The sequence below is a fragment of the Colius striatus genome, chromosome 19, assembly GCF_028858725.1.
Source record: "Colius striatus isolate bColStr4 chromosome 19, bColStr4.1.hap1, whole genome shotgun sequence".
Classification (NCBI taxonomy): Eukaryota; Metazoa; Chordata; class Aves; order Coliiformes; family Coliidae; genus Colius; species Colius striatus.
In genome coordinates, this window is record NC_084777.1 from 11,719,036 (window position 1) to 11,746,199 (window position 27,164).

Genomic DNA, 27,164 nt, shown 5'->3' on the forward strand with positions numbered 1-27,164 from the left:
CCCCTGCCCCTCTGTCTGCCAGCTGATCAGTGCTGGCTTATCCTCCCAGAGCATCAGGTTCTTGCTCTGAGTTTGGGTAAGCATGGTGTGGATCTCTGCCAGAAGCACAAAAACCAAGGCAGGGAACAGCTGATGTGTGGGGCCAGCCCCATGGGGTGGGTCTGCAGCCCCATGCCCACGCAGTCCCCAGGTGATGCTTCCCCCTGGGCTGGCCTCTGCCACAGCAGGGCAGCACCATGAGGCAAAGAACATGAAGGCAAAACTCCCTGGCCTGCCCTCCTGTAGGGCACCAAAGCAACAGGGACCTGGATCTGCCATCGCCTCCAAACCTGCCCTGGCACAGTCCCAGCACAGGCGGGCAGGGGGGGCTGGGTGAGGGGTGCAAATCCCACTCTGCCCTCCCCAAGGCTGCTGCTGTGTGTTGCTCACTGTCCTCCACAGCAGCCTCCCAGGGCTCAGCCTGCTCTCAGCACAGAGCAGGGCACCTGGGGACACCTGTGTTGACTTGATGCCTGTCTGTGTGCAGGGTCCTTGTGGAGAGCCGGGAGAGCCAGGTGAGAAGGGCCAGCGTGGATACACGGTGAGTGGGGTTCTGGCCAGGGGTTGGGGCTTGGCCATGGGGACAGACTAGCTTGGAGAGGTTGAGTGTAGCCTCAGGGCTGTCCTGGGGATCTTGTCCTTCTTGGATCAAACCCTGGAGTGTCCTAACAGTTGGGTTTGCTGCTGCTTTGGGAACTGTGCAAGGAACTGTGTGCTAGATTTGAAGGTGATGGGAGGTGATTGAGTTCCAATCTCCAGGGAGATGGCTGTGGCTGGCAGAGATGGCTCTCCATGGCAGGCTTGTCCCCCTGACCAGAATCACAAAATCACTTTGGTTGGAAGCCCTGGAAGCTGCTGCAGTCCCAGCCCTGCCCTCACCCTGCCCAGCCCAGCACTGACCCACGGCCTCGGCACCTCAGCCCCACGGCTTTGGGATCCCTCCAGGGCTGGGCACTGCCCCAGCTCCCTGGGCAGCCTGGCACAGGGCTGACACCCCTCTCAGGGAAACAGTTCTGCCTCAGCTCCAGCCTCAACCTCCCCTGGGGAAACTTGAGCCCATTTCCTCTTGTCCTGTCGTTCATTAATGGGGAGAAGAGACCAGCTCCCACCTTGCTACAACCTCCTTTCAGGTAGCTGCAGAGGGTGCTCATGACCAGGTCCATGCTGTGGCTCCTCTTGCCCTGTGCTTGCAGCATCCAGCTCCAGTGGCTGCGTGGGCTCAGTCCCTTTGGGTGCTCAACTCTGCTGTGTGCAACCCTCCCAGGCAGCTGGCACAAGCTGGCATGGTTGTCCCAAAGCCCTGTCACCTTCTGGAAACCACTCACCAAGGAATATGTGGGCTCTGTCTGTGTTCTGTGACAGGAGATGCTGCGCAGCGTGTCCTCACGAGACTCGTGTGGGCTTGGTCCTCTGGGACCGAGTGAGTACAGCTGCTTGTGGCTTTTGAGTGCAGTGGGTAAAAGGAAGTCAGATGTGCCAATCCCCCAGTACCACTAGAGCTCTCCACTCACTCTCCCAGCTCTGCTTGCTAGTACCCAGCCCTCATGGGAAGAGCTGGTGCATCCCAAGTCTTGTCCCTCCCAACCAAGCCAGTGTGCAGGTGTCCCCCAGCACCCCCCTACCTCTTGCTCATTTGTCCTGGTTGCTGCTGGGCTGCTCTGGAGGGACAGCAGTGCCCACCTCTGCTGCCCTTCATCTACCCACTCTCCTATCTACTGGAGCAATCACCTTCCTTCAGCTCTCCATCTTGAATAGCATCACTCCAATGACCTCAGCCACAGCACTGTGGTCCCCTCAGCAATGGCCTTCCTTTCATCCTGTCATCTTTGCTATTGTGCCTTCCTCTACAAAACTGGGATGGCTGCACCTCTGGCTCAAGAAGAGGAGCCAGATCTGGGTGGGTTGGTGAGCAGGACATGTGCTGGTTCCTGGCAGCTGTGGTGAACCTTGGAGTCCCACAAGCTCATGGCAAAGATTAGTCAGGATCTCACGCAAGAAAGGGAGCTACACCTCAGGCACTGTGTGTCTGTCCTGCACCACACATCCTGCTGCCAGGTGGCCTGTCACCCTGGCCCTGTGCCCTTGCTGCAGGGATGCACCCCAGGGAGAGTGTTTTACCAGCTGCCAACATCTGGAAGGTGTCACTGACTGTGTTAACACTGGTTGCATGTAAACATGTTGTGGTTTAGGCCCATCAGGGAACAAAATACCACGATTGGCCTCAAGTACTGACGAGGCTGAGAATTGCCTAAGGGCAGGGAGAGCTGAATTGAAGGTTCAGGACAAACCAGAGCAGGCTGCTGGGCTTGGGGAAGGAAACAGAGAATAATGGAATGCAACACCAACTAAAACATAACCTTAAACCCCAAACAGAACCAAAATAAAGCAGCACAGAGTGACACAACGATGAAGAGTCCGACCAGCCCTTTCAGAACACCTTCTTGCCACCCCTTCCCTCTTCCCGGGCTCAGAGCCCTGATCCCGGGGATTTTACCTCGTCCCCCCCTGAACGGCCCAGGGGCAGGGACTGGGGGTTTCAGTCAGTCTGTTCCCGATGGCTTCTGCCCTTTGTCCCTCCTCAGGGCAGGTGGCTCCACACCCATCCTCCCTGCAAGCCCAAGGGGTCCCTCACACACACACAGCCCTGCCCGGGCTGCTCCCACACGCATTTACCCCACAGGCCGCAGCTCCTCGCTGCCTCTCGCGTGGGGCTGCTCTGGGCCCGCAGGCTCCAGCACGGCCTGGGCCATGGCCCCTCCTCACACAGTCTCTGCCCGTCCGGGCTCACTCACGGAGCTGCCGGCAACTCTCAGCCCTGCCATGGGTCTCCATGGGCTGCAGGGGCACAGCTGCATTCTCGCCACGGCTTGCAGAGGGGTCTCTGCTCTGGTGCTCCTCCTTCCTTCCTCCTCCTCTGGCTGAAGGGTCCGTGTGGTCACCTCCATCTTGTGTCACTCTCACGCCTCCTGCCAGCACTTCACATTCCCGTCCCCAAACAGTGCTGGCAGAGGCGCCAGATTGGCCCAGCCGGGCCGGAGCTGGGTGTGAGCCCAGGAGCAGGGGGAGAGGCCACAAACCCTTTACCAGGTCTGCACTGCAACCCGCTGCCCCGTTACCAAGCCAAAGCTGCTCCTTGCTAAACCAGGACAAAACACTAGAATCTGTCAGTGCAGCTTAACAAAGAGGTGCCACAGTTATTCTCCATCTCCACATAACCAGGATCTGTGAGGGGAGGATCAGTTCAGGGAGGGATTGGCACAGAAATGGAAAGAAGCACGTTTTTCTTACCCATCACAGTCTACCTGCGAGTCCATTGCCTTTGGCTCAGGGGGCTGTCACAGCCACAGCTCTGTCCCTGCCTCCTGCTCTCCTGCCCCTGCCAGAGGCTTTGTGTGGCAAATTTGCACCTGGGAAACTCAACTCAACTTTGGACTCAGCTCTTGACCAGCCTGGGGTGGTTTTGGTTTAAGGGTCATGTTTCCAGCAGACCTTCTCTCCAGCAGATGTCTGCTCCTTGCCAAGGCGAGGCTGGCAGAATGGCAGTGTGTGTGAGCAAGAGGAGGAGGGATTTCATCCCCCTGCATCGCCCCTGAGCACGCAGTTGGGTTGGGTTTTCCCATTATCTGTTGTGCATTTGGCCCATCCTCTCAGGCTCTCCTGGCACAGGGCACAGGCAGAGGTGGCACAGCCCAGGGCTCTTGCAAAATGCAGGTAACGATAAATATTCCCCAAAGCTGGGACTGGAAGTGGAATGGGACAAAACTGCTGCCTTTTGGGCTGCCAGCCCTGAGCATACAAAGCCAACAGTGAGCACAGGGGATGTGTGTGGCTGGTGGTGTGATGCTGAAGCCCTTGGGAGAGGGAGCTGGAAAAGCAAACCTCCCTTAAACAAGCTTTTTTAGGCTGTGCTCAGTGATGGGCAATGACAGGACAAGGGGCAATGGGTATAAACTGGAACACAAGAGCTGCCAAAGCAACACAAGGAGGAATTTGTTCCCTGTTGAGGTGAGGGAGCCCTGGCAGGGGCTGCCTAGATGGGCTGTGGAGGCTCCTTCTCTGGAGACATCCCAACCCAGCTGGATGAGTCCCTGTGTGCCCTGCTCTAGGTGGTGCTGCTCTGGCAGGGGGGTTGCACTGGATGAGCTTTGCAGGTCCCTTCCAGCCCTTGAGATTCTGGGATTCTCAACCAGATTCTTTGCTTCAGAAGTAATTGAGACAGCTGTGTCATTCTGCCCTTCCTTCAAGCTCTGACCTCACAAACTTAAAGTCCAGGTTTTGGGCTTGACCAAATGTTCCAGAATCTTTAAGACATCCAGCCAATGAAAGCAATGTGAAGGGAAATGTTCCCTCTTTGCTGCACACTGCTCTTACCCTGCCTTAATTCAGAAGTGCCAGTAAGCTAAGGGGTAAAAACAAGCTGCCCCTAAGTTTTAACTGTCAGTGTCCAGTCCAGAGGATCTGCTCAGGCTCTTGCGTGTGGGAAAGCACCAGAAATGGCTTTGAGTGTAAGCCCTAGAGCCAAGAAACAGACGCAGAGGGATTTGACCAGCCCAGGCTGCCCAGGGAGGGTGTGGAGGCTCCTTCTCAGGAGGTTTCCAACCCCACCTGGACACGTTCCTGTGCCCCCTGAGCCAGGGGAACCTGCTGTAGCAGGGGCTGGGGCAGCTCTGCAGGGCCCTTCCAGCCCCCACCATGCTGGGAGTCTGTGGTTCTCTTGCCACATTGCTTCTTCCCTGCCTCTCGCTTTGTTTCTTGCTGTGGGGCTGCTGGATGTGACTCTCCCACGGTGCTGGACCCTCGTGCCCAGTGCCTGGATGCCCCAGCCCTCTGCCCCGGCCAGCCCTGCCCCACTGCTTGCAAGGTGTTTACAGGTGTAGCTGCATGCCCAGCTCAGCTTTATTGGCTTCATAGTCACGTGGATTGTTTCATTTCCCATGCTTGGCCTTTTTCTCCTCAGGGAGAACCCGGGCTCCAGGGCTTGCCAGGACGTGCAGGTTACCCAGGCTCAGATGGCTTCCCTGGCCTGGATGGCAAACCTGGGCCGTGGGGTCTGCCAGGAGAGCAGGTAAGCCACAGGCAGGGCCAATGGCATGGCCAGCATTGGGGTGTGGAGGCTGCAGCCTCAAGCCCCAGGCAGGAGACAAAGAGGCTCCTAGTGCTGCTGCTCTTAACGTTCACTTGCCTCCTCTAAGTGCAGTGCTGCAAACCCAGGCAGTCCTGGATTGATGCCTCGAGTTTCATGTTTCCTCCCTCTAAAAAGGGCTGTAAAACATCCCACATGTGCATTAAGGTGCAGCTGGGACAGCCCAGGCACTGCAGATCCTGCCTCAGGTGCGCCTGTGCTGGAGGGCTGGGCTGCTCTCCTGCATCTGAAGCCCTGGGTTTCCCTGGAGGGGAAAAAAGAAACGAGAGCAATTGTGGGCTGCCTGGAGCTGGTCACTTGGTGTGGAGGTCCCTGCCCTTTTCCAGATGTCTGGCATGGGGAATATGGGCAACACACCTGGGCTTGGAGGCTTTCTGCAGGGGCTTTTGGAGGGTGGTGACAGGGATTGAACAATGCTGAGAGGTTTGTGGCTCTCAGCAGCCCTCAGGAGGCTGCAGCAGGGTGGTGTGGGCAGGAGGCAGAAGCTGCTGAAGCAATGGGGAGTGAGGCTGGAGCTGGACATGGGTAAGGAGGTGCTGGGCAGCCCCTCAGCACCCACTCTGCTCCTTCCTCCCTCTCCCCAGGGACTGCAGGGCTACCAAGGTGACCGGGGGCTGGCTGGTGAGAAGGGAGAAGAGGTAAGCTGGCTCTCACTCGCTCTGCCACTCCGTGCTGTGGGCACAATTCAGTTCCAGCCCCAGTCCCAGCACACACACATAACACCAAGCAGTAAGAGCTCTTCATTACTGGTTCCACTGGTGCTGCACCAGCAGTGCCTGGTCGCCAGCCCTGCCCAGCCTGCAGGCATGCCCGTGCCAGCCCCATGCTGCGTGACAGGGGGCTGCCCCATTGCCCTGTGCAGGGTCTGGCTCACAGCTGCCTGTGCCCTCTGCCCCTCACCCTCCAGCCATGCTGCTGCCCTGTGCCCCAGCTGCCTGCAGTTCCCCTCCAGGCTCTTCCAGGGTCTCATCAGACAGGATAGAGCATGTCCATAACAAAGTGAATGGGAGCTAGTCCTGTCATTTTTTCCCTTCCCCCCTCCCAGCCTTTTTTAGGCAAGTGTTAGCCAACATTTTTAGAGCTGCCCAGGAGCTTTTTGGGCTGAAGTCTGATCATCCTGGGCTGTTGGTACTGCAGTCCCACATGGTTTGTCTTTTCTGGCCCATACTTTGTACCTTTTTGCCTGTGAGCACCATTCCAGCACCCAGAGGACGAATCTCTGCCCTTGGGTTTGGCCTCTCTGTGCTGGAACACTCAGAAGCTGAGGACATGGGCCCATGAAGCTTCTCCTTTCACTCCTCACAGCCTCTGTGTGCAGCTCAGGACATCTTCCAGGACACAGCTGATGGTGCAAAGCCTCTGGAGAGCCCTGTCCCAGCCCCGTGGGCACTGGGACACTCCATGTCACCATGTGCATGGCGTGGGAGGGGGAGCAGAGCCGTGGTGGGTGGCACTGAGCTGGGGACACCCAGCCAGGCCTGTAGCATGTGCTCGAGGATCCTCATCACCCTGCACCACACCACAGTCCTCTGGGGCACAGCAGCCACGTTGCAGCTCCTGATGGTGCTGCTGGGGCTCATGTGTCCTTGTTGTTCCCATTTCAGGGTTTCTTGGGTGACCCTGGACCAGCTGGGGAGAAAGGAGAGAAGGGAGCAAAGGTGAGGGCGTCTGTCCTTGCTCTTGGCAGCTCTGCCTGACCCAAGCACAGGGCTGCTCCTTCCCTGCCATGACCCCCCAGCGCCAGGTTGTGTTCTCCTCCATCACTCAGGCTGCTCTTGGCTTTTCCAGGGGGTGAAAGGAGAAAATGGCCTGCCAGGTCCTGCTGGGCTTCAGGTGAGTTAACAGGGAAGCCAGGGGTGTCTCACACCCTGCTGTGCTGGGATTGCTCCTTCCCTCCATCCCCTTTCCTGGGCTGAGCACTTTGCTCCTCTGCACTGGCCCCAAGCTCCAGCCCTGGCTTTGGGCAAAGCCCTCGTGGGTTCTGTGTTTTCCTTGACCCTCCTGCAAGTGATGGGACAAAGGTAGCTGCCACCTCAGGGTGAGTACCATGGGGTGGGCACCTCACTGACACCCCACTCTGCTCCTCTCCCAGGGCATGTTGGGTCTGAAGGGTGTGATAGGCTTCCAAGGGCCTGCGGGGCCAGAGGTGAGTTGCTTTGCTTTCTCTGTATCACCAGCCCTCCCCAAGAGGTGCAGGAGCCTGGATGGGTCCAAGGAGGGAGGGCTTGGGCTTTGCCACTCATTGGCACTGCCTTTGGTCTTATAAAATCCTTGAGTTTGGTTGTTTTTTTCTCTAAGAGCTGAACCTGAACTACACCTGTATCTTTGTCCTGGAGGTGGCTCTAATTAATGGGAATATGGCCCCAGAACACCTTCTGCACTGCACCCTCACCACTGTCCCTCTGCATGTCAGGGGCAGGAGCCTCCCCTCACCCCCAACGTCTCCCACACAGACATTTGCATCCCAGCTCATTCTTCCAGCTGGCAATGGAGAGACATGAGCCTTCGAAGAGCACATTGCAGCACTGTTTATTTTCAGTGACCACCTTCAGCTGAGTTGAATCCCAGGCTTGACAGCACCTGAGTTTTTCCATGCTGCTCTCAGCAGACTGACAGCTTAAGTGCTGCCACGTCTTCAGGAGCCATCCCAGCCAGGGAAGGGTTTGCAGAGGATTTAAAAGGAAAATGGAAGTGGTTTGGTGGTGGTGAATGGAAACACCTTCTTGAAGGGGGTAGGGGGGGCAGGCCTGCTGTCTGGGATTGAAGGTAGGTAGGGTAGCTCTTCCAAGGGATTTCAACCAGCTGATGGCTGATGTGAAGACAAGGGGGAATTTGGGATGTGACAGCTAAAAGGAGAGAATCAAAGCAAACCAGGCTAGGAAAATGACATCCTGTCTCTCCTGCTGCAGGGAGAAGGTGGCTCAGTGGGTCCCCCAGGCCCTGCTGGCCCTGTGGTAAGTGATAGCATTTTGGCTCAAGCTGCAGCTGAAAGGCCAGTGGTGGCTGGGCTGGGGGAGCAGGGCAGGACCATCCTGGGCTGGCTGGCATGTGCCACCACAGCCTTCCCAGTTCCATCCCTTGTGCTGATTTACACCTAAAAAGGATGCATCTGCTTAAAATGCAGCCTCCTGGCAGTGGGCATTGGGGGAAAGAGGCAAAACCTGCGGGACAAATGGTGCTAAAACTCACACAGACCAGGAAAGCCCCAACCCCCAGCATCACCATTAGCCCAGGGCTGCCTCTGCTGCCATGGGGGGAGATGCCATGGGGGGAGTCCTGAGTGGTGCAGTGGGCACGGGGCTGAGCAGGCTGTGCTGCTGCAGGGAGAGCCGGGCCAGCCGGGAGCCGTCGGGTGCCGCGGCGTCAATGGCTCTCAGGTCAGTCTGCCCCCTTCTCTCCTGCTTTGCTATTTGGGCTTTTCCAGCCTCTGTGCTCACCCTGTCCCTTCCCCACTCTCTCTCCAGGGAGAAATGGGCCCTCCTGGCTTGCCTGGCCCGCGGGGCCCCAAGGTACGTCAGCCACGGGATGCCTCAGGGAGCTGGTGGGGTGCTGGGACAGGGGGCATGTCCCGAGGGTCACTCAGCACAGAGGGGTCTCCTCCAGCTGGGCTGTGGTCTCAACCCAACCCCAAATCTGTAAAGAGGTTGAGATAGAGGTGGGAATCCTTTTTCCCAGGAGAGGTTTTGCACCTCAGGCTGTGTGTGCAGGGAATTGATTCTAACAGCAGCTCCCCGTCCCCTGCTGCTTTGCAGGGACCGCAGGGCTTGCAGGGGAGACGTGGCCCCCCCGGCCCCAGGGGCACACAGGTACGTTGGTGCTGTCCTGCCTTGGAGGTGTGTCTCCAAGTTGTGGGTGTCCCCCTACCATGTGCTTGTTAAGTGAGGAAGGACTTGTCCCACAAATGCTTTGCAAATGGACACAAAGCCCTTGACCCTGCAGGTCTCTACTGCCACAGGAGCAGGTGGGAATGTGTGAGTGGGAGGGAATGTGTGAGTGGCTCTGGCCAGGGTGGGAAAGGAAAGGGTGAGCTGATGGGGACATGGTCCCTGGGCTGTGACATGCAGCTCCTGAAGGGCTGAGCAGGGTTCCTCTGGGCTGGGGTCTCATCTGCAGAGCAGGACAGTGAGCAGCATCCCTTCCCTCCTCTCCCAAACCTCCCCACACACCTTTGCTTTTCTGCAGGGTCCAGCTGGGATGGAGGGATCCACTGGTCCCAAAGGAGACCCTGTAAGAGCTTCTTGGTGGCTGGCTTTGACCTTGGTGGGGATGAACATGGGCTTGAGGGCTTTCCCTGCAGGGACCCAAGAGGTGGGGGAAGGGGGGGGAGCTTGGAGGTCCCTGAGGAGGGGACACAGTAGGTCTGGGTACACGCTGCCCACTGAGGCATGAGCTGATGCCAGCATCCCTCTTGCAGGGTACAGATGGTGTCCCCGGGCTGAGGGGACAGCTGGGACAGGAGGGCCCTGGGGTAAGTCCATGAGTGGCTGTGTGCAGGGTCCTCTCATCCTCCTCCTCACAGCCCCCTGAGCACTGAAGGCGAATGCCCTTCTCCCCACCACCCCCCTTCAGCTTCCTGCAGCATTTGGGGCATAAGGGCTGGTGGAGATGATGGCCACAGCCCTGTGGGCACACTCCTCATCTCCAGACTCCAAAGCTCCTCTGACTCTGCTGCTTGCAGGGACCTGGATTGATTTCTTTATTTCCCTGGGGATTTATCAGCAGAGATACCCCAGCCCTGGCCCTGCCTATCCCTTCCCAAGAGGACTGGGTGCTGAGCTGCCTTTTCCAACGGGCACAAGGCTGGGGCAGCCTGGCCGTGCCCCCCAGCTGAGCACGGCCCTCGCTGCCTTTGCTTCTCATGTGCTGAAACTCCTGAAAGCTGGTTCTTGCAAAAGAGATGAGGGATGCAGGGTGGGATGTGGGTAGTGCATTTTGGAGGCTAACAAGAACCTCATCTTTGTGCTGGGGGCAGCCTTGGGAGGGTTTATGCATCCCCTTATCCCTGTTGGGGAGCAAATCCTACCGTGGCATCAATAGCAGCAACTCTGCAGAACTGAACTGATGTCTCAGCATCCCCCCCGTCCATCCCCCCCATCCGTCCCCCCATCCATCCCCCCGTCCGTCCCCCCATCCATCCCTGTGGTGTGGGAGGGTTATCAGCCCCCAGAGGTGCCTGTGATATTTTCCTTTGTGGTTTGTTTTCAACATGCATTCTGTGTCTCTCTCTGAAGGGGTTCATTGGCCTGCCAGGTCCAAAAGGCACCCGAGGAGAGCAGGTGAGTGGTGGTACCTGTGCCATCCCTGCTTGGGGTGCAGCAGAGCTGTGTCAGAGCCCAAAGCACCAGCTTCATGTTCCTTGCCTGTGTTTGGACTTGGTGTGTGAATAGGTGGTGGCTGCAGTTGTTTGGGAAGGCAGGGCTGTGCTTGGGCTCACCTTGCTGTAGTGAGAGGAGCTTTCAGGCACAGCACTGTGTCCTGAGGTGGCGTCTGCTTTGGGAAGTGGGAGTGCTTTAGCCTGTGTTAAGGTCCACAATGAGGACAAGGTGCTCACCATCATGGTGCTGGGATGGCACCCCAGGCTGCTGTGGCTGTCCCAGCTGCCAGGGAGCTGGGGGGAACTGGCAGGAGTTGCTGGAGGCACGAACAGTTTGGTGGGGATTGAATCCAGAAGCGCTGGAGCATGGTCCCACCATGAGGAGCACATCCAGCATGTACCTTCTCCCAGCACTGAAGGGTCCATCAGGAGCAAAACCCTGATCTAAACTGGGCAAAACTAACTTTCTTTGATGCCCAAATCTGATCAGAGCATGCTTTGTTTGCAAGGAGTGGCCTAACATGGTTTTCTGAGCGTGCCCTCCACCTCTGCTGCTCTTGCAGGGCTGTCGAGGTCCAGGTGGAGCCAAGGGAGACCTGGGAGCCGAAGGAGCCAAGGTATCACATACCCAGGCTTGTGGGGGAAACCCTCAAGCTGCTGCTTCTTCTGGTGTTCAAGTGTGCTGTTTTCCAGCTGGTGCATGGGTTGGTGTGGATGTCCAGAGACCCAAGGCCCTTTGCTTTCAGGGACCATGAGAGTCAAGCAGCTCAAGCTGTGCTTCATCCCACCATGCTGACGGCCCTGATCCATCCTTCCCTACTGCCTCTTGCTTTGGGTGTTTAAAACTGTTACATGGTCCCATTTTTGGTGCCCCAGGGTGCTCTCAGAGGAAGGTTGTGGGGTGTTCACCCAAAGCAGCCCCGTGCCAAAGGCTGAATGTGCAGAGAGCTGGGGCAGGGGGCTGGGGGACTCCCAGGGACTGACTGTCCCCCCTGTTTACATGCCCCACTCTGACATGCTGTCCTGTCCCTCCAAGGGTCCTCGTGGAGCACAAGGAGCAAAAGGTGCCCCTGGGATTCGGGGCCAGGTCGGCTTGCAGGGCTTCCCAGGGCCCCGGGGAGCCGCGGGGCCTCGCGGCCCGGAGGTGAGTGTCTGTGCCCGGTGTTAGGCTGTGAGGTGGGTGGTGTGGGGAGGGGACAGCTCTGAGGGATGCAGGCAGGGTGGGCAGTGCTGCCTTGCCCCAACCCTGCCTGGGGTGGGCACTCCTGCCCGCTCCTGAGCCCCGCGCTGGGCCGTGGCACCGCGATGCTGCTGGCACAGGCACGGCAGGTCTGCAGGGTCCCTCTCTCCCACTGCCTCAGCCCAGCTCTCTCCCAGCATCCTGGGCATCTCCGCCACCCCACGCTCACTGTCAGCTGTGCTGGTGCTTCCTGGCTCACTGGGGTGGTGGGTGCTGGTGAGAGCTGGTGCAGGCTAAAGGAGTCCTCTATTGGCACCTCCCTGGGGCACTGCTGGGCCCTGCTCACGCACAGGGAGCTTTGCTCCAAGCTCTTATCCTCGGGGTCACGGGTACCCCCAGCACTGCAGCACTTGGCACCAGCAGAGCTTTTACTTGTCTGCTGCAGACTCCTCCAGCTGTGCCCCCATCAGTGACCTGAAATGAGCTGGTGGGCTCAGCAGTGTGAGGAGAGGGCAGCTTTAGGCAAGGGATTCCCAGCAGGTTGGAGGGCAGCCCTCCCCCAGCTGCCTTGCCTCAGCATCTTTGCAGAGTTCCTGCTGAGTCTGTGCCCCAGGTCAGCACCCTTCACACGTGATTTGGGAGCACAGGGCTCCCAGATTGCTCTCTTGAACTGATGCTCGTCTGAGTCTCGTGCTGGGCTCTCTGCAGCCTGTGCTGGCAGTTCTGGAGGGCTGCTGTTGCCTGGCTGACTGCCCTGCTTCTCCCCAGCCATCCTGCCCAGCCCCAACCCTAGCCAGCTCTCAGGAGCCGAGCACAGCAGTGCCCAAGGAGCCACAGAAACAAGGCAGCTTCCTAATTGCTTTTCCCTGCAGTGTGTTCTGAGGGAGCTGTCAGCATGGACAGATCCACTGCAGGTCAGCATTTCTACCTGGGAACCATAGCCAGGCTGGCTGGTATCTCTAGTGGTTTCCAGCTTCTAAGGAGAAGAAGAAAGGGGGGTTGTATTTTTCCCACCCACCTTTCTGGTCTGCAGCATCCCCCTGGGTGTGATGCCCTCCTCCTCGGAGGGATCTGCTCTCACATTCACTCTTCATGATGAGAAACAAATCCTCCCACCTCTGCAAGCGATGGAGATGCAGCACGACTTGGCTGCCAGCCGCTGCCTTTGCACCCAACCAAGAGAGCGTCGGTCTGGCAGCGGGGTGCAGTGACCACACAGGCAGGAGCCTCGCACAGCAGTCTGCAATTTGGTCAGCAGGGAACACACACTGTGCTCTTTTGGGCCACCACTGAGCCCAGTGAGCTTTTTAGGGTTCTTTTATAAGGCTGGGGAACAGGGGAGTCCCCATCCCCACCCTGAAGCTCACGTTGCCTTTCCACTAATGTCACCTCTGGCCATGCTCCCTGTGTTTGTCCCCTACACGAGGCAGGGGGATGGTGGCTGCTGTGGCTGGGGGAGCAGGCAGAGGATCAGAGGCTACATTTGGCCTGGCCAACTCCTCTCCTCTCTCCTGCCAGGGAGAAGAAGGCCCGATCGGCCCGGCGGGGCTGAACAGCAGCGCAGGACCCAAGGTCAGCACCGCCGTGTGTCACCCTGTGCCCATGTTTCTCACGCCCTCAATGGCAGCACTGAGGGAGTCTGAAGTCAATGACTTCAGTCGTGTCTGAAGCGACTGTTCCCCTTGGTGTGAGTTTTAGGGAGGCCGAGGACCTGACGGCCCCAAGGGAACCCCAGGACCACGGGGAGTGCGGGTAACTAACGGGGATGAATCCTGAGCGTCTTTGTGGGAGACTGAAACAACCCCAGAGACTCCTCCCTTGGGACATGCTGGGGCTGAGCTGTTGCATCTTTGAGCACCAGCTTTGCCTCCAAATCTGCAGCTTTTTTGCTGGCAGAAGGATGCTTTTCTTAACACTTTCTGCTTTGCAGGGCCGTGTGGGTCAGCGTGGGCTCGTCGGAGTGCCTGGGCTGCCCGTAAGTAGCAGATAACCCACGGCCATGGACAGGCTGGAGGGGTGGGCAGGGAGGAATCTAATGAAGTTCAACCAGGGCAAGTGGAGAGTGTTGCATCTGGGAAAGAACAACCCCAAGTACCAGCACAGGCTCAGGAATGAACTGTCAGAGAGCAGTGTAGGGGAAAGGGAGCTGGGGGTGCTGGTGGGCAGCAGGATGAGAGCAGCCAGCAACGTGCCCTCGTGGGCAAGAGGCCAATGGCAGCCTGGGCTGGGTTAGAAGGGCTGTGGGCAGCAGGTCAAGAGGTTCTGCTCCCCCTCTGCTCTGCCCTTGTGAGACCACATCTGGGATATTGTGTCCAGTTCTGGCCCCTCAGTTGCAGAAGGACAGGGAGCTGATGGAGAGAGCTCAGTGCAGGGCCACAGAGATGCTGGAATGGAGCATCTGCCTTGTGATGAGAGGCTGAGGGAGCTGGGGCTCTGCAGCTTGGAGAAGAGGAGCCTGAGGGGTGAGCTCAGTCATGTTACAGACACATCAAGGGTGGGTGTGAGGAGGCTGGAGCCAGGCTGTGCTCAGGGATGGCCAATGACAGGACAAGGAGCAATGGGAACAAGATGGAACACAAGAGGTGCCAAAGAAACACAAGGAAGAATTTGTTCCCTGCTGAGGTGAGGGAGCCCTGGCAGGGGCTGCCCAGATGGGCTGTGGAGGCTCCTTCTCTGGAGACATCCCAACCCAGCTGGATGAGTCCCTGTGTGCCCTGCTCTAGGTGGTGCTGCTCTGGCAGGGGGGTTGCACTGGGTGAGCTTTGCAGGTCCCTTCCAGCCCTTGGGATCCCATGATTCTGTGTGATTCTGTCTCTTTGCTGGTGTGTGGTGCCTGGGGAACTCAGCTCTGGGGGAGCAGCATCATGCCAGACCAGAGGGTTGGGCTCTGCTTGGGAATTTGCATGAGATAAGCTGTGGATGGGCAGCTCAGGCTTTTGCACGTTGCATGAGGTGTTTTGACAAACCACCTGCCCAGCACCACAACTTCTCTCTTAACCCTGAGCCTAGAAAATTCAGGAAATAGCTTTTTTCAGAAGACTCAGTTATTTAGAGTCATGCTTGGTGAAGGAGACAGGAATAAATAGCTGGGCAAGGGGGGGGGGAAAGATATGGTGGAGGTAGGAATGGATTTCCTCCTACGCTCCTGTCATTTCCCAGCGATTACATCCAAAGGTGGGATGGAGCAGGGAGGAGCTGTGGGAGCTGTGTGGGGCTGAGCCCTGAGCTAACGAGCCCACAGCTCAGTACAGACCAGCTGAGCAGCCTGGGGATCGTGCCACCGCTGGTTTTGCCACCTTGTAATACAGGAGGGAGGCTCTGGGGCTGGATGAGTCCCTGGCAGGGACATCCTGCCACCGGGCTCTGCTCTCCTGACGTGAGACTCTCCTTCCAGGGCTCGCGGGGCATCCCGGGAGAGGACGGCGCCGAAGGAAAGCCTGGTACACAGGTTCCCAGCCTACACTCTGTACTTGACTGTGGGCAAGGGCTGGGGCAGTGGGTGGTATCAAGAGGGGGAGCTGAGCCCAAGGGGGGACTCTCCAACCCCACCATCCCCACGGCCACCACATTGGACCCTGCTGTGGTGTCTATCAGCTGGCCCTGGGCTGGCATGGTGGGGCTGGGAGAGGCTGCCTCTGCCTCCCCATCCTCATCATCACCCGCCTTGTCCTGCAGGGTCCCCCAGGGACCACAGGCAGCCCGGGCAGGAGGGGACCACTGGTGAGTAGAGCTGCCTGACTGATTTCTGTCCCTCCTCCCTCTACCGGGCTGTCTCCCCTTGGGGATGTGCCTCAAAAGCACATCCATGGGATGAGGTGCAGGTGGTAGGTGGCCCTGGTGGAACAAGACCAGCCAGAAAATGCTCCTCTGGATGTAGCTGCAGGCAGGAGCCTGCTGAGAATCGTAGTGAAGGAGAGAGAATGGGACAATGCATTTAAGAACTGGCTATTGCAAAATAATGCATCATCCCTGGTTCTGGTGTCCAAAACAGATCCAGCAGCAAGGCCTGGGCTGGCAGCAAGTTTTGCCTTCTGTGGGGCATCTTTGGTCTGAAATGCAAAAGGAAAAATAAACCAAACACCCCAAACCTGACACTTCCCTCAAGAGAAAACCTGAGGCCTGTTCTGGCCCGGGACAGAGAGAGACGGGTCTGGGTTTGCTGTCTGCACTGTGCAGCGCTGGCCCTGTGCCCTGGGCACGTGGGGGATGTGTGGCTTCAGCAACAAGAGACCAAGAGCTGTTTGAAGGGGAAGGCACCAGGGCAGCTTCACCCAGCTGAGCCCTTGGCCTGTGCCCCCGGGCCCCACACACTGCCGTGGGTCAGTGTCGGACCACACGCTGCCGGGAAGAGCCTCTCCATCCCTCCTGCCTCTGTATTCCCTCCATCACTCGTCTTCTGCCCTTTCCCCCAGGGTTTTGCTGGCCTGCAGGGGGCCCGTGGACACACAGGACCTCCAGGATCCACAGTAAGGATAAAGCCAATGTTCCTTTGCATGAACTCCGTGTTTTCTCAGAAGTCAGCAAGTGCTGCTGGGGGAGGGAGGATATGGGCCTTTCCCACCTTGGGAACTGACAGAGGATCAGGGCATCTGTAGAACTTGTTCTTAACTTCTAGTTAAAAGACACACAGATGCCTCAGAGGTAGAAATAGCTGCATCTGGGGAAGAGCAGAACAACTTGTGCCTGCCCAATAGCAAGAAGAAGCCTGCCTGAGGCACTCTGCAGCTTCCCTGGGTGTAGCAGGGTCTCTGAAGGGGGGCAGCAGCCCATGGAAACCCTTCATGTCTGAGTGGTCCTGGAGGAAGATCAAAGCATTACTCCATCTCAAGTAGAAATGAGTGGTACAGGTTCAGGGAGGACAGTCCCATATCCTTGCCCACGGGGAAGGAGACTCAGAGCAGCAGGAGCCACCAGGACTGGTTGTAGTGGCAGTTTGTCCCCAGCCACCCAGTTTGGACTGAAGCTGCCTGTCCACAAGCACAGAGGCAGCACCAGTGGCTGTCATCTCAGACTGACATCTCCTCCCCAAAGGGCTCCCTGGGAAAACCTGGACCTGACGGAGACCCAGGTTCCCTGGGACCAAAGGTGAGAGCTGGAGCTTGTCAGGGCACGAGCGTGCCGAAGGGGGCTGGTTGGAGCAGTGGTGGTGGGGGAGGGCCCTGAGAGACTCTTCGCTGCCATGAGGAGACCTGGGGCATCCTGTGGGCTCAGCCACGGGCAGCGAGGACGGGAAGGCGTTTGCCCACGTGAGCAGAGGTTGGTTAATGCCCTCGTGTCGCCTGGCAGGGGCTGCCTGGGAAGCCTGGCTCGGAGGGGCCTCAGGGACCCGTCGGCACCTACGTGAGTGACAGAGCTGCCGGGGCTGCAGCAGGGCCGGGGCTCCTGCCCGGCCCCGGGAGAGCTCGGCCATGGCACACGGGCCCTGCCTGTCCTGACGCCGCCTCTCCCCAGGGCCACCCAGGAGCTGCCGGCGGGCGCGGGAGGCCGGGCCCCAGGGGAGACAAGGTAGGGCTGGGAAACCAGCACAGCAGCCAGGGCATGTGCTGGGCCAGGCTTCAGAAACAGCTTGGGCTTGTGCTGTTGGACACAGCAGATGGGTTGGTTTGTTTGTATGGGAGGTTGTGCTGCCCCTCTGCTCTGCCCTGCTGAGGCCTCATCTGGAGTCCTGGGGCTAGTGCTGGGCTCCCCAGCTGCAGAGGGACAGGGAACTGCTGGAGAGAGGCCAGTGCAGGGCCAGCAAGATGCTGAGGGGACTGGAGCATCTTCCTTGTGAGGAAAGGCTGTGGGACCTGGGGCTGTTCAGCCTGGAGGAGACTGAGGGGGTACCTCATTAACACTTACAAATACCTAAAGGGTGGGTGTCAGGAGGATGGGGAGACACTTTTTTTCTGTAGTGTCCAGTGGCAGGACAAGGGGTGATGGGCACAAGCTGGAACACAAACAGTTCCCCTTCAACACCAGGAGCAAGTCCTTTGGTGCTGAGGTGAGGGAGCCCTGGCCCAGGCTGCCCAGGGAGGGTGTGGAGGCTCCTGCTCAGGAGGTTTCCAACCCCAGCTGGACACGTTCCTGTGCCCCTGAGCCAGGGGAACCTGCTGTAGCAGGGACTTATAGAATCATAGCATCACAGAATGGTGGGGGTTGGAAGGGACCTTTACAGATCATCTGGTCCAACCCCCCTGCAGAAGCAGGGTCACCTAGATCAGGTCACACAGGAACACGTCCAGGTGGGTCTTGAAGACCTTCAAGGAAGGAGCCTCCACAGCCCCTCTGGGCAGCCTGTGCCAGGGCTCCCTCACTGAAACAGACAAATAGTTGTTTCTTACGTTTAAGTGGAACTGTTTGTGTTCCAGCTTCATCCCATCACCCCTTGTCCTGTTACAAGCTACTATAGAAAGAAGGGCTGGAGCAGCTCTGCAGGGCCCTTCCAGCCCCCACCAGTCTGTGATTCAGTGTTTGGGTGATGTTGTGAGCCAGGGAAGCTGCAGGGTAGCAGGAAAGGACAGCCAGAGCTGGCTCCCACGTGGTGTGAACCAGTGGTTCTCCAGCACCTCATCTGCCCTCACTCCTGTGGCTTGATATAAGAAGCCAGGCAGCTGGTTTTGTTCTTTGGTTGGTGGTTGTTGTCTGTTGTTTTTCCATAAGAAGTTACTGCATCAAAACCTACAAGGAAAGGAAATCTTTCTTGCCTCCAACAGGGAGAAACGGGAGCCCAAGGCCCACCGGGACTCCCTGGCACGGCCGGCCCCAAGGTGAGTGCTGCTGGCTGCCAGCTCTGGGCAGGGCCAGCCCCAGCCACGGTAAAAGGGGTAAATCTCTGCCACCAGCACCAAGGGGCTAAGCTGGGCCTAGGGGAGCAGGGCTGTGACGTGGGGCTCCGATGCTCTCTCCTCCTCAGGCCCTGCCAGGGCCCCCTGGTCCACGCGGCGCTCCCGGCTCCCAGGTAGGGCTGCCTGTGCTCCCCACGTTCTGTGTGCCCCCTGTGCTCCCCACGTTCTGTGTGCCCCCTGTGCTCCCCACGTTCTGTGTGCCCCCTGTGTTCCCCACATTCTCTGCCACAGTCCCCTGTGCTCCCCACATGCTGTGTGCCCCCAGTGCTCCCCACATTCTCTGCCACAGTCCCCTGTGCTCCCCACATTCTGTGTGCCCCCTGTGCTCCCCACATTCTGTGTGCCCCCTGTGCTTCCCACATTCTGTGTGCTCCCTGTGCTCCCCACATTCTCTGTGCTCCCCACATTCTCTGCAGTATGTCCTGTGGACTCCTTACAGCATTGTGAATCCCAGGTTCCTTGGCAGGAGCAGGCAGAACCTTGGCTGGGTTCTGTCCCGATGCTGCATGGACACTGTTGAGGTGGTCCAGGCACATGGGAATTGCCCAAGCAGAGCCTCACCCTGGTCAGGGTCCCCTCTGTCTCCTCACCTTGCCCAGGCTGCTGAGCACTCTTCTTGTTTCAGGGCAGAGTGGGTGACCCAGGTCCTCGAGGGCTTCCAGGCCTGCCTGTAAGTGTGAGAGCTGCAGCTTGCAGAGATGCTCTGAAGCTGAGTGATGGCACGAAAGATAAGTGGCCAGTCTGGAGGCTGGTCATGGGGCAGAGAATGCCCCAAACCTTGCAGAGTGTGGTCAGGTTGGGTACAGGGACAGCAGTGCCCTCCTGCACCTGCAGGGGTGGGGCACTGGACCCACCAGACCCATGGTGGGCTCCAGCTGACATTGCCCTCCCCAGAGCTGCACCCTGCACTGCATTTTGGAGTGGCACAGTGTCCTTTTGGCCTTGCAGGGTGTTCCTGGCATGCAGGGGCTGGATGGGAGCCCCGGGAAGCCTGGCTTGGCAGGAGAAACAGGGGCTCCTGGAGTGACTGGTGCTGCTGGGCCACCCGGCTACCCGGTGAGTGCAGACGGGGCTCCTCTGATCGGTGCCCAACACAACCTCCTGCCTCAGCTGGTGGGACACAGCACAACAGTTGTGCTGGTGGGACACTTTTGGGGAGCTCCCTGAGGCACCCGCAGGAAGGGAAGGAAAAGAGGAGCTGGTGCAAGGGGCTTGAGAAGCCAGTGCATGGCTTCTCTGCCTGTGAGGATGTGGTGTGCTGGGGCACCCCAGGCCCCATCTCAGGAGCTGCAAAGGCCTCCTGAGTTAAGGCAGAGCCTTGCTGCTGACTGGGGCTGTTTCTTTTCAGGGCCGTGAAGGTCCCAATGGCCCTGAAGGGCCTCCAGGGATGAGAGGAGAGAAGGTAAGGGCAGAGAGGTGGTCCTGTTCCCCTTGCTGGCTGTGTGAGCTGCCCAGGCAGGCAGAGCCCAGGGACATGCACTGCTCCCAGTTTGGCCCCTGGCTTTGCCCAGTGGGATGGAGATTTACATGTCTGGTGTGAGGTGGGAGACGAGCCTCACAAACACTGGGCAGCAGGGTCTGTGGGGGGACCTGGGTCGGGACCACCACAGCTGCCTGTCCTCACACCTGCATCCTCTGGCAGGGTGCCACGGGACGTCCTGGGGACGCTGGTGTCTGTGGGCTGGTTGGCGAGCAGGTAGGTCAGCAGGGGCAGCCCGTCCTTCCCCTGCTGGGGCCGCCTCTCCCTGCCTTCTGCCCTGGGAAATGAAGAGAGGGAGTTGCTGATCCTCAGCTAAGGCAGAAGGTTAAAGCTGTGTCGGCGTTAGCTGAGCCACAGGCTTTGTGCAGTGTGGGGTGAGCGAGCCGTGCCAGGCCTGGGCTGTGCGTTTCCTCCCCAGGGAGCACCGGGCTGGCCGGGAGCAGAGGGGCAGCCGGGGCACAAGGGCCAGCAGGTGAGTGCCCGCGGGAGTGGGGCCGGGAGCCTTGTCTGTGCCCCCACACAGGGCTGATGGCATCCACCTCCAGCATGCTCGTGCCTCGGGGCTGCTGCTGCTGGGCATGGTGCGGGGAGGCAGTTCTTGGAGCTCTGGTACATGGTACAAGGAAAACTGGGGTGGCTGTGTGGTGAGAAACAACGGAGGGCAGAGCCAGGCCCAGCTGGAAAACACAACCAAGAGTAATCCAGGTCATCTTCATCCTGTCCAGGGAGAGAGAGGAACCTGCGGAGCTCCAGGCATCAGAGGGAGCCCCGGGGAGCCAGGAGACGATGGGCCAGAGGGGCCAGCGGGGAGACCTGGGGAGCGAGGGAAGGAGGTACGTGTGTGCCAGGGGAGCGAGGGAAGGAGGTACGTGTGTGCCAGGGGAGCGAGGGAAGGAGGGACATGTGCTGTGTGCCAGGGGAGTGAGGGAAGGAGGGACATGTGCTCTGTGCCAGGGGAGCGAGGGAAGGAGGGACGTGTGCTCTGTGCCACCTGCATCCTCTGCCAGGGCACAGGCACACAGAGGGTCTGTGCCCACTGCCCTGGCTCTGGACCACAGCCCCTGCTCCAGGCCGAGGTGCCCCATGGAAGGAGGGGGCTGATGCTCTCAGGAGCCCTTGCTGGGTGAGATGCTGCTTGGCTCTGCTCAGCTTTTTGTCCTTGCTCTCTTTTGGGCTACTGTGGGTAATGGTGGGGGGTGACCTGCTGGTGCAGGTGAAGCTATGGGGCCATCTCTTACCCAGCACTAAAATCCTGACTGGAGGAGGCTGGAGAACCCATGGAACTCAGAGATCAGCTTGTAACCCCTGCTGGGATGAGGCTGGGGAGCAACTGCTGCATCCAATGCTGATATTTCCCTCTGAGCAGGGTGACACTGGTGATGCTGGAGACCCAGGCGAGCCAGGACTGCAGGGACAGAAGGTGAGGAGTGCTTCTAACTCTGTCTCTCCTCACAGCACCTTGGAAACACCTGCACACTGCTCAGTCTCTGCTGCTCTGTTTCCCATGGTGGGGGACAGAAGCAGGACAGGGGTGTCCCTGTGGCTGAGGACCACTGGAGATGCAGGGCTCACACCTGCCATCAGCACTCTCCTGAACTCCTGTCCGTGGCACCCAGTGAGAGGGTGAAACGCATCATCCTCCAGCACAAGCTCATTTCCTTGCTGTTCCTTTTTGCTCTCTGCGGTGACACCTCTGTCTCCATCCCTGTGCAGGGTGACACCGGCCCCAGGGGCCTTCCTGGAGCTCCTGGCCCTGGAGCTGCCACGGGGGAAATTGGAGAAAGAGGCCATAAAGGAGAGAAGGGCCAAGAAGGTTTGCTGGCAAGTACAGAGAGGGGCTGCCTCAGCTCAGGGCTCCCCTTGGGCTGGCGGCTGGGCAGCGGCTGCCAAGGACTGGGACTCACTGCTGGTGAGGAAACTGGGCTCCAGGACCTGCAGAAAATATGAGGAACTGGCAAATCTTCCTAAACAGGGAGTGTTGTGTCTCATAGGCATGACCCCACAACTGGGTCTTGTTGGCACAAAGAGACAGTCTGGGCTTGCTGGGCAGTCTGGGCTAATGCTGTCTCAGGCCAAACTCCAGCCTGTTGCCCCCTGGGGCTGGGACCCCGCTGAGCACGTCTCCCTCTGTGTCCCAGGGCCAGGTTGGTGTCACTGGAGCTGTGGGACCTGCTGGAGCCAGAGGATGGTTTGTAAGTCAGATCACGTCCCTCCTCTGATCTCAGCTGGTCACGGACCTGGCAGGGGGACGTGTGTGTGACTGGGAGCACTGGGCAGGGTGGAATCAATGAGGCTCCTTTCTTTATGCTCTCAACAGGGTGGGACAGGTCTCCGAGGCCCCCCTGGGCTCGATGGTGCCAAGGGAGTGAAGGTACAGCAAAGCCATGGCTCCAACCCTTCATCTCTGGGGGAAATGCCTTTTCCTGCACTTTTCCTGCACTTTTCCCAGTCTCTGCTTTCTGCCTCTGGCTGATGGGATCTGTGGTAGGGCTGGCTGTGCCTGGGGAGCCTGCCACGGCACACTGCCTGCCTTATGCCCAAGATCCGAAGTTGAAGAGGTAGGGAAGGGGTCTCCCAAGGACTGAGCCATTTCCCCTTCTTCCCCAGGGAGATCCAGGACCACAAGGCATGGATGGCCCTGCTGGTGCTGCAGGAATAGAGGTACTGATGCCTGGGATCTTACAGAGCCAGGAACTGCCAAAGATTTCCCCAGTGCCTCACCATTTCCAGTAAACAACAAAGCCAAAGGATTTATTGCCCCATTGCCATATTGACAATAGACTGACCATGAGCAGCAACGTGCCCTCGTGGGCAAGAAGCCAATGGCAGCCTGGGGGCATCCAGCACAGTGTGGGCAGCAGGGCCAGGGAGGTTGTGCTGCCCCTCTGCTCTGCCCTGCTGAGGCCTCATCTGGAGTCCTGGGGCCAGTGCTGGGCTCCCCAGCTGCAGAGGGACAGGGAACTGCTGGAGAGAGGCCAGTGCAGGGCCAGCAAGATGCTGAGGGGACTGGAGCATCTTCCTTGTGAGGAAAGGCTGTGGGACCTGGGGCTGTTCAGCCTGGAGGAGACTGAGGGAGAACCTCATTAACATTGACAAATATCTCACTGGTGGGTGTCAGGAGCTTGGGGCAGCACTTTTTTTCTGTTGTATCCAGTGGCAGCACAAGGGGTGATGGGATGAAGCTGGAACCAAACAGTTCCATTTAAACAGAAGGAAAAAACTGTTTCAGTGTTTCAGTGAGGGAGCCCTGGCCCAGGCTGCCCAGGGAGGGGCTGGAGGCTCCTTCCTTGGAGCTCTTCAAGACCCACCTGGACACGTTCCTGTGTGACTTGATCTAGGTGGGAGCTGCTTCTGCAGGGGGTTGGACTGGATGAGCTCTAAAGGTCCCTTCCAACCCCCCCATGCCTTGGCCAGCTGGAAGTGGTACAAGGAACAGGATGCTTAAAGTGCCCACAGAGAGCTTGAGCATGAAGCACATGATGAGGATGGGCTTATTCTAAATCCCCAACATCTCTGCAGGGACCTGCTGGGGATGAAGGGACCAAGGGAGACAGCGGGAAGCCCGGCCCAGTGGTGAGTACAGGGAGCACCAGCTCTACTCCTGCAAAGTTTCCCTGGGAAAGAGGTTTGGTGGCACCTCGTGCTGGAGCAGCAGAGCCTGAGGCTGTGTCTCAGCTGAGGGAAGAGGTTTGGTGGCACCTCATGCAGCAGCAGCAGAGCCTGAGGCTGTGTCTCAGCTGAGGGAAGAGGTTTGGTGGCACCTCATGCTGCAGCAGCAGAGCCTGAGGCTGTGTCTCACCCAGGGGCTGGCCACAAAGCCAGCTCTGTCAGCCCAGGTGCTGGGCAGTGTCTGCTGGGTCTTGCCCTGCACTGATTTTTTAATGGAGTCATCATTTCCTTGGCTTCCCTAGAGCCAAAGCTCCATCAGGGCATTTCAATACACCTATTAAAAGCTGTGCCCAAGGGCCCTTGTGCAACCTCAGCTCAGCTGTCAGAGCCTGCCTGAGGCAGGCCCAAGGCTTGCAGCTTCCCCTCCCTCTGCTTTTCCAGAGCAAATCCGTGGGTGTCTGTAAGGTCAGAGGGCTGCAGGAACTGCTCTGTGCTCAGGAGCACTTGAGCTGCCCTGAGCTGCGTTTTGTGGCCGTGGTGCTGACCTGCACAGAGCCGCAGCCGCCTCACGGATGCCCTGCCCTGGGCTGCAGGGGAATCCGTTTGCATGGGTTCTGCCCAGGCCAGATGTGTCCTTAACCTGGGAGCTGCCTTTGCTGGGAGAGGTTGGGAAGCAGAACAAACCCTGGGCAGGTTTGCCAAGCAGGCAGCGAGAGCTGCTCAGAGGGGCTGGGGCTGTGAGCCCCGTGTCTGTGCACTGCAGGGCACGGCGGGCACACGGGGGCTGGCCGGCGCCTCTGGGTTCCGGGGCTACGCCGGGCACGAAGGAGCCAGAGGAGCAGCGGGTGCCAAGGGGGAGCCAGGCCGGCAGGTAACTCCTCTCCCTGCCCCAGGACGGGCAGGGGACGTCCCCTCAGGGTGGCCCCTCCCTGGCACAGCCCCAAAGCTCCCTGGGGGAACAACCCCGGTCCAGACCTTGGGGCAAGGCAGCTGGCTGTGTACTCTGCCTTCTGCCTTCCCCCAAGTGGCCCAGAGCTGCTGCCAGCCCCATATTCTGTCCCAAACAAACTCAGGGTCCTCTTGGGCCGCCGGGCAAAGCTGGAGTGAGAGGGCTGAGCGGCACCGAGGTGAGTGAGCTGCTCTGCTGCCACGCTGCTTTGCCTCTTTGCCTGCGTGTCTTGCAGCCCAGGTCTGTGCCAGCATTTGGGTGAAGAACCCAGGAACTCACTTCTCAGAGTTGGGTTGATTTTTGGTTTCTTCCCTAGGGCCCAGCAGGTGTGAAGGGGGAGCCTGGCAGGCCGGGGAAAGCGGGGCAAACGGTGAGCAGCGGGATGGAGCCAAACTGGTTCTCCCTGGCAGCAGCAGGGAAGTGCTGGGATCTCCCAGCTGTGGTGAGGCCCCACTCCAGCAGCATCTGCTGCTCCTGCTGAAACATCCTCACAGCCCCACTCTGCACAGCCTGCTCCTGAGGGGCAAAAATCACAAATGGACACTTCAGCTTGGAGCATCCTCCTGTGCTAGGGGAGGGGAGGGGAGGGGAGGGGAGGGGAGGGGAGGGGAGGGGAGGGGAGGGGAGGGGACATCCCTGGCACAACATCCTTACAGGGGGGGCTCCTTTTGCTTTGGGATTTTAGGGGCCTCCAGGACAAGCCGGTCCTAAAGGGTGGAAAGGTCACAAAGGAGAAAAGGTACATATGAAATCCCCCTCTGTGGATGGCACCCCAGGGGGAGCAGCCCCCTGCATGGAGTGGCCAAGCCTGAGCAGGTTGTGGTCCATGGAGAGAAACTGGGGAGAATCACCCTGGGGTAACTTGGTTCTCCCCACTGTAAAGGCAGCCAGGCATCAGTGCCTGGCAAACACAGGGCCCTTAGATGCCCTTGGGTTGCCTTGGCTGGGTTTTGGGTGAGGGGCTGGCAGCTTAGCCCACAGGGCTGCCTCCATCCTGGCTCAGGTGGCATTGCCTGAGAGGGGTTACTGACCAGTTCTGCACCGTGGCCTTGGTGCCTGTCCCCAGGGTCCCACAGCGCCTGGTGAGCTCTGTTCCCATCTCCATGCAGGCAGCAGCCCCTTTTCTCCAGTTCTACTCCAGGATGTGACCCACATCTCCCATCCCTTCTTTCCCCCAGGGCGATGTGGGGCGTGAAGGGGCAGAAGGGGTCCCTGGAGAAGCTGGCAGACAGGTAAATGGCACCACAGAGCGTGGCAGGAGGCACGGGGCTGATGCTTGGAGCCCATGGAGGTCTTGCAGAGAGGCCCCTGTTTGCTGGGGGCTCAGCATCCCTGGGGGCAGACGGCTCAGTGGCTTTAACAGGCTCCAATGGCTCCTCAGTGTGTAACCTGTTGTTCCAGGGCAAGCGAGGCAAGGCGGGTCACCGGCCCCCGCGAGGTCCCCGGGGACACAAGGTAGGTTGGCTTTGCCCTGGGGGGTGAGGGTCGCTTTGGCACCCTGGCAGCTCAGAGTGGGGGGTTCCCAGCTGCCTGAGCCCCCAGCTTAGGAAAGGATAATCCAGTGTGGTGGCACTGCATAGCTGGGGGGCTCTGTATCCCCCCTCTGCCCCTGCCCCCCAGCACCCATGGGCTGCTCTCCCTGCCAGAGGCATCGCTGCTGCCCTTCCCTCATGTCACACCACTGCCACAGCAGCCCAGCTCTCTGGCTTTTGCATTTCAGGGCTGCCCAGGTGATGAGGGGCTGGAAGGACCCCAGGGCCCCCAAGGACCCTACGTGAGTATCAGCCTGGAGGTTTTGGTTTTGCTCCCTGTGGGTGCCACTGTGCAAACCAGCTCTGGACAACCAGAGCAGAGACCCGCATACAAGTGAAGCTCCTGGGTGTCTGATCCAGCCCATCTCTCCTTCTCTTCCTAAACCAGGATCCCAGCAGTGTGGCTGCAGTCAGGCAAATCACATGGTTTCCACTACATTGTTCTAGAGGCCAGATACTTCCCTTCCAGTCAAGTGTCTGCTGCTTGGCAGTGCTGGGCACTTGTAGAGGACTGTGCCCACGTTCCCAGAGAGCTGCCATGGCTGGAGGGACACACAACAGCCAGTGTAGGCCAAACAAAAACCTACTCACATAGTTTTCTTTAATTACTGGATTCTTTTTCTCTCTGTTTCAAATAAAACCCCTGACTCAGGAAACTTCCCAGGGAAATGCAGGGTGTGCAGCAGCCAGCCAAGGCCCCGAGCTGCAGTCGTAGTGGGGTTTGCTGAGAGATCCTCCCAAGATCAAAAGCATCAAAGCTGTGATGAGAAAATGCCTCAAAGTTTCTAAAACTGCCTGAAATTCTCAGGGTCCTGGGGGCAGGCTCAGCAGGGTGAGGCCCCTCCTGCTCAGGTGTGGGGCGATGCAAGGCTGCATTGTTTGGCCCCTGTGGGTACCACTGTGCCTCATCAGGGCCAGTCTGAGTCAACATCTTCATCAACCACCTGCATGAGGGGACAGAGGGACCCTCAGCAAGTTCCCTGCTGGCACCAAACTGGGAGCACTGGCTGATTCACCAGAGGCTGTGCTGCCAGTCAGTGAGAGCTGGGCAGGCTGAGAGTTGGGCAGAGAGGAACCTGCTGAGGTTCAAC

General features: G+C 58.9%; 1 protein-coding gene across 1 annotated transcript in view; it reads left to right on the forward strand.

The window, feature by feature from the left end:
- LOC133627315 (collagen alpha-1(I) chain-like) overlaps positions 1 to 27,164 on the forward strand; it is a 105,543-nt gene that overhangs the window by 73,538 nt on the left and 4,841 nt on the right. Inside the window, exons 13-57 of the mRNA XM_062011973.1 lie at positions 527 to 580; positions 4,997 to 5,104; positions 5,767 to 5,820; positions 6,787 to 6,840; positions 6,971 to 7,015; positions 7,275 to 7,328; positions 8,092 to 8,136; positions 8,506 to 8,559; positions 8,647 to 8,691; positions 8,935 to 8,988; positions 9,365 to 9,409; positions 9,597 to 9,650; positions 10,414 to 10,458; positions 11,060 to 11,113; positions 11,533 to 11,640; positions 13,195 to 13,248; positions 13,375 to 13,428; positions 13,607 to 13,651; positions 15,071 to 15,124; positions 15,352 to 15,396; positions 16,089 to 16,142; positions 16,708 to 16,761; positions 16,963 to 17,016; positions 17,128 to 17,181; positions 18,372 to 18,425; positions 18,572 to 18,616; positions 19,129 to 19,173; positions 19,452 to 19,559; positions 19,852 to 19,905; positions 20,146 to 20,199; positions 20,402 to 20,455; positions 20,709 to 20,816; positions 21,350 to 21,403; positions 21,697 to 21,804; positions 22,122 to 22,175; positions 22,301 to 22,354; positions 22,591 to 22,644; positions 23,503 to 23,556; positions 24,356 to 24,463; positions 24,666 to 24,719; positions 24,858 to 24,911; positions 25,227 to 25,280; positions 25,720 to 25,773; positions 25,943 to 25,996; positions 26,262 to 26,315. Of these exons, the coding sequence (XP_061867957.1) occupies positions 527 to 580; positions 4,997 to 5,104; positions 5,767 to 5,820; positions 6,787 to 6,840; positions 6,971 to 7,015; positions 7,275 to 7,328; positions 8,092 to 8,136; positions 8,506 to 8,559; positions 8,647 to 8,691; positions 8,935 to 8,988; positions 9,365 to 9,409; positions 9,597 to 9,650; positions 10,414 to 10,458; positions 11,060 to 11,113; positions 11,533 to 11,640; positions 13,195 to 13,248; positions 13,375 to 13,428; positions 13,607 to 13,651; positions 15,071 to 15,124; positions 15,352 to 15,396; positions 16,089 to 16,142; positions 16,708 to 16,761; positions 16,963 to 17,016; positions 17,128 to 17,181; positions 18,372 to 18,425; positions 18,572 to 18,616; positions 19,129 to 19,173; positions 19,452 to 19,559; positions 19,852 to 19,905; positions 20,146 to 20,199; positions 20,402 to 20,455; positions 20,709 to 20,816; positions 21,350 to 21,403; positions 21,697 to 21,804; positions 22,122 to 22,175; positions 22,301 to 22,354; positions 22,591 to 22,644; positions 23,503 to 23,556; positions 24,356 to 24,463; positions 24,666 to 24,719; positions 24,858 to 24,911; positions 25,227 to 25,280; positions 25,720 to 25,773; positions 25,943 to 25,996; positions 26,262 to 26,315 (2,673 nt within the window). The remainder of the gene's footprint in view (positions 1 to 526; positions 581 to 4,996; positions 5,105 to 5,766; positions 5,821 to 6,786; positions 6,841 to 6,970; positions 7,016 to 7,274; positions 7,329 to 8,091; positions 8,137 to 8,505; positions 8,560 to 8,646; positions 8,692 to 8,934; positions 8,989 to 9,364; positions 9,410 to 9,596; positions 9,651 to 10,413; positions 10,459 to 11,059; positions 11,114 to 11,532; positions 11,641 to 13,194; positions 13,249 to 13,374; positions 13,429 to 13,606; positions 13,652 to 15,070; positions 15,125 to 15,351; positions 15,397 to 16,088; positions 16,143 to 16,707; positions 16,762 to 16,962; positions 17,017 to 17,127; positions 17,182 to 18,371; positions 18,426 to 18,571; positions 18,617 to 19,128; positions 19,174 to 19,451; positions 19,560 to 19,851; positions 19,906 to 20,145; positions 20,200 to 20,401; positions 20,456 to 20,708; positions 20,817 to 21,349; positions 21,404 to 21,696; positions 21,805 to 22,121; positions 22,176 to 22,300; positions 22,355 to 22,590; positions 22,645 to 23,502; positions 23,557 to 24,355; positions 24,464 to 24,665; positions 24,720 to 24,857; positions 24,912 to 25,226; positions 25,281 to 25,719; positions 25,774 to 25,942; positions 25,997 to 26,261; positions 26,316 to 27,164) is intronic.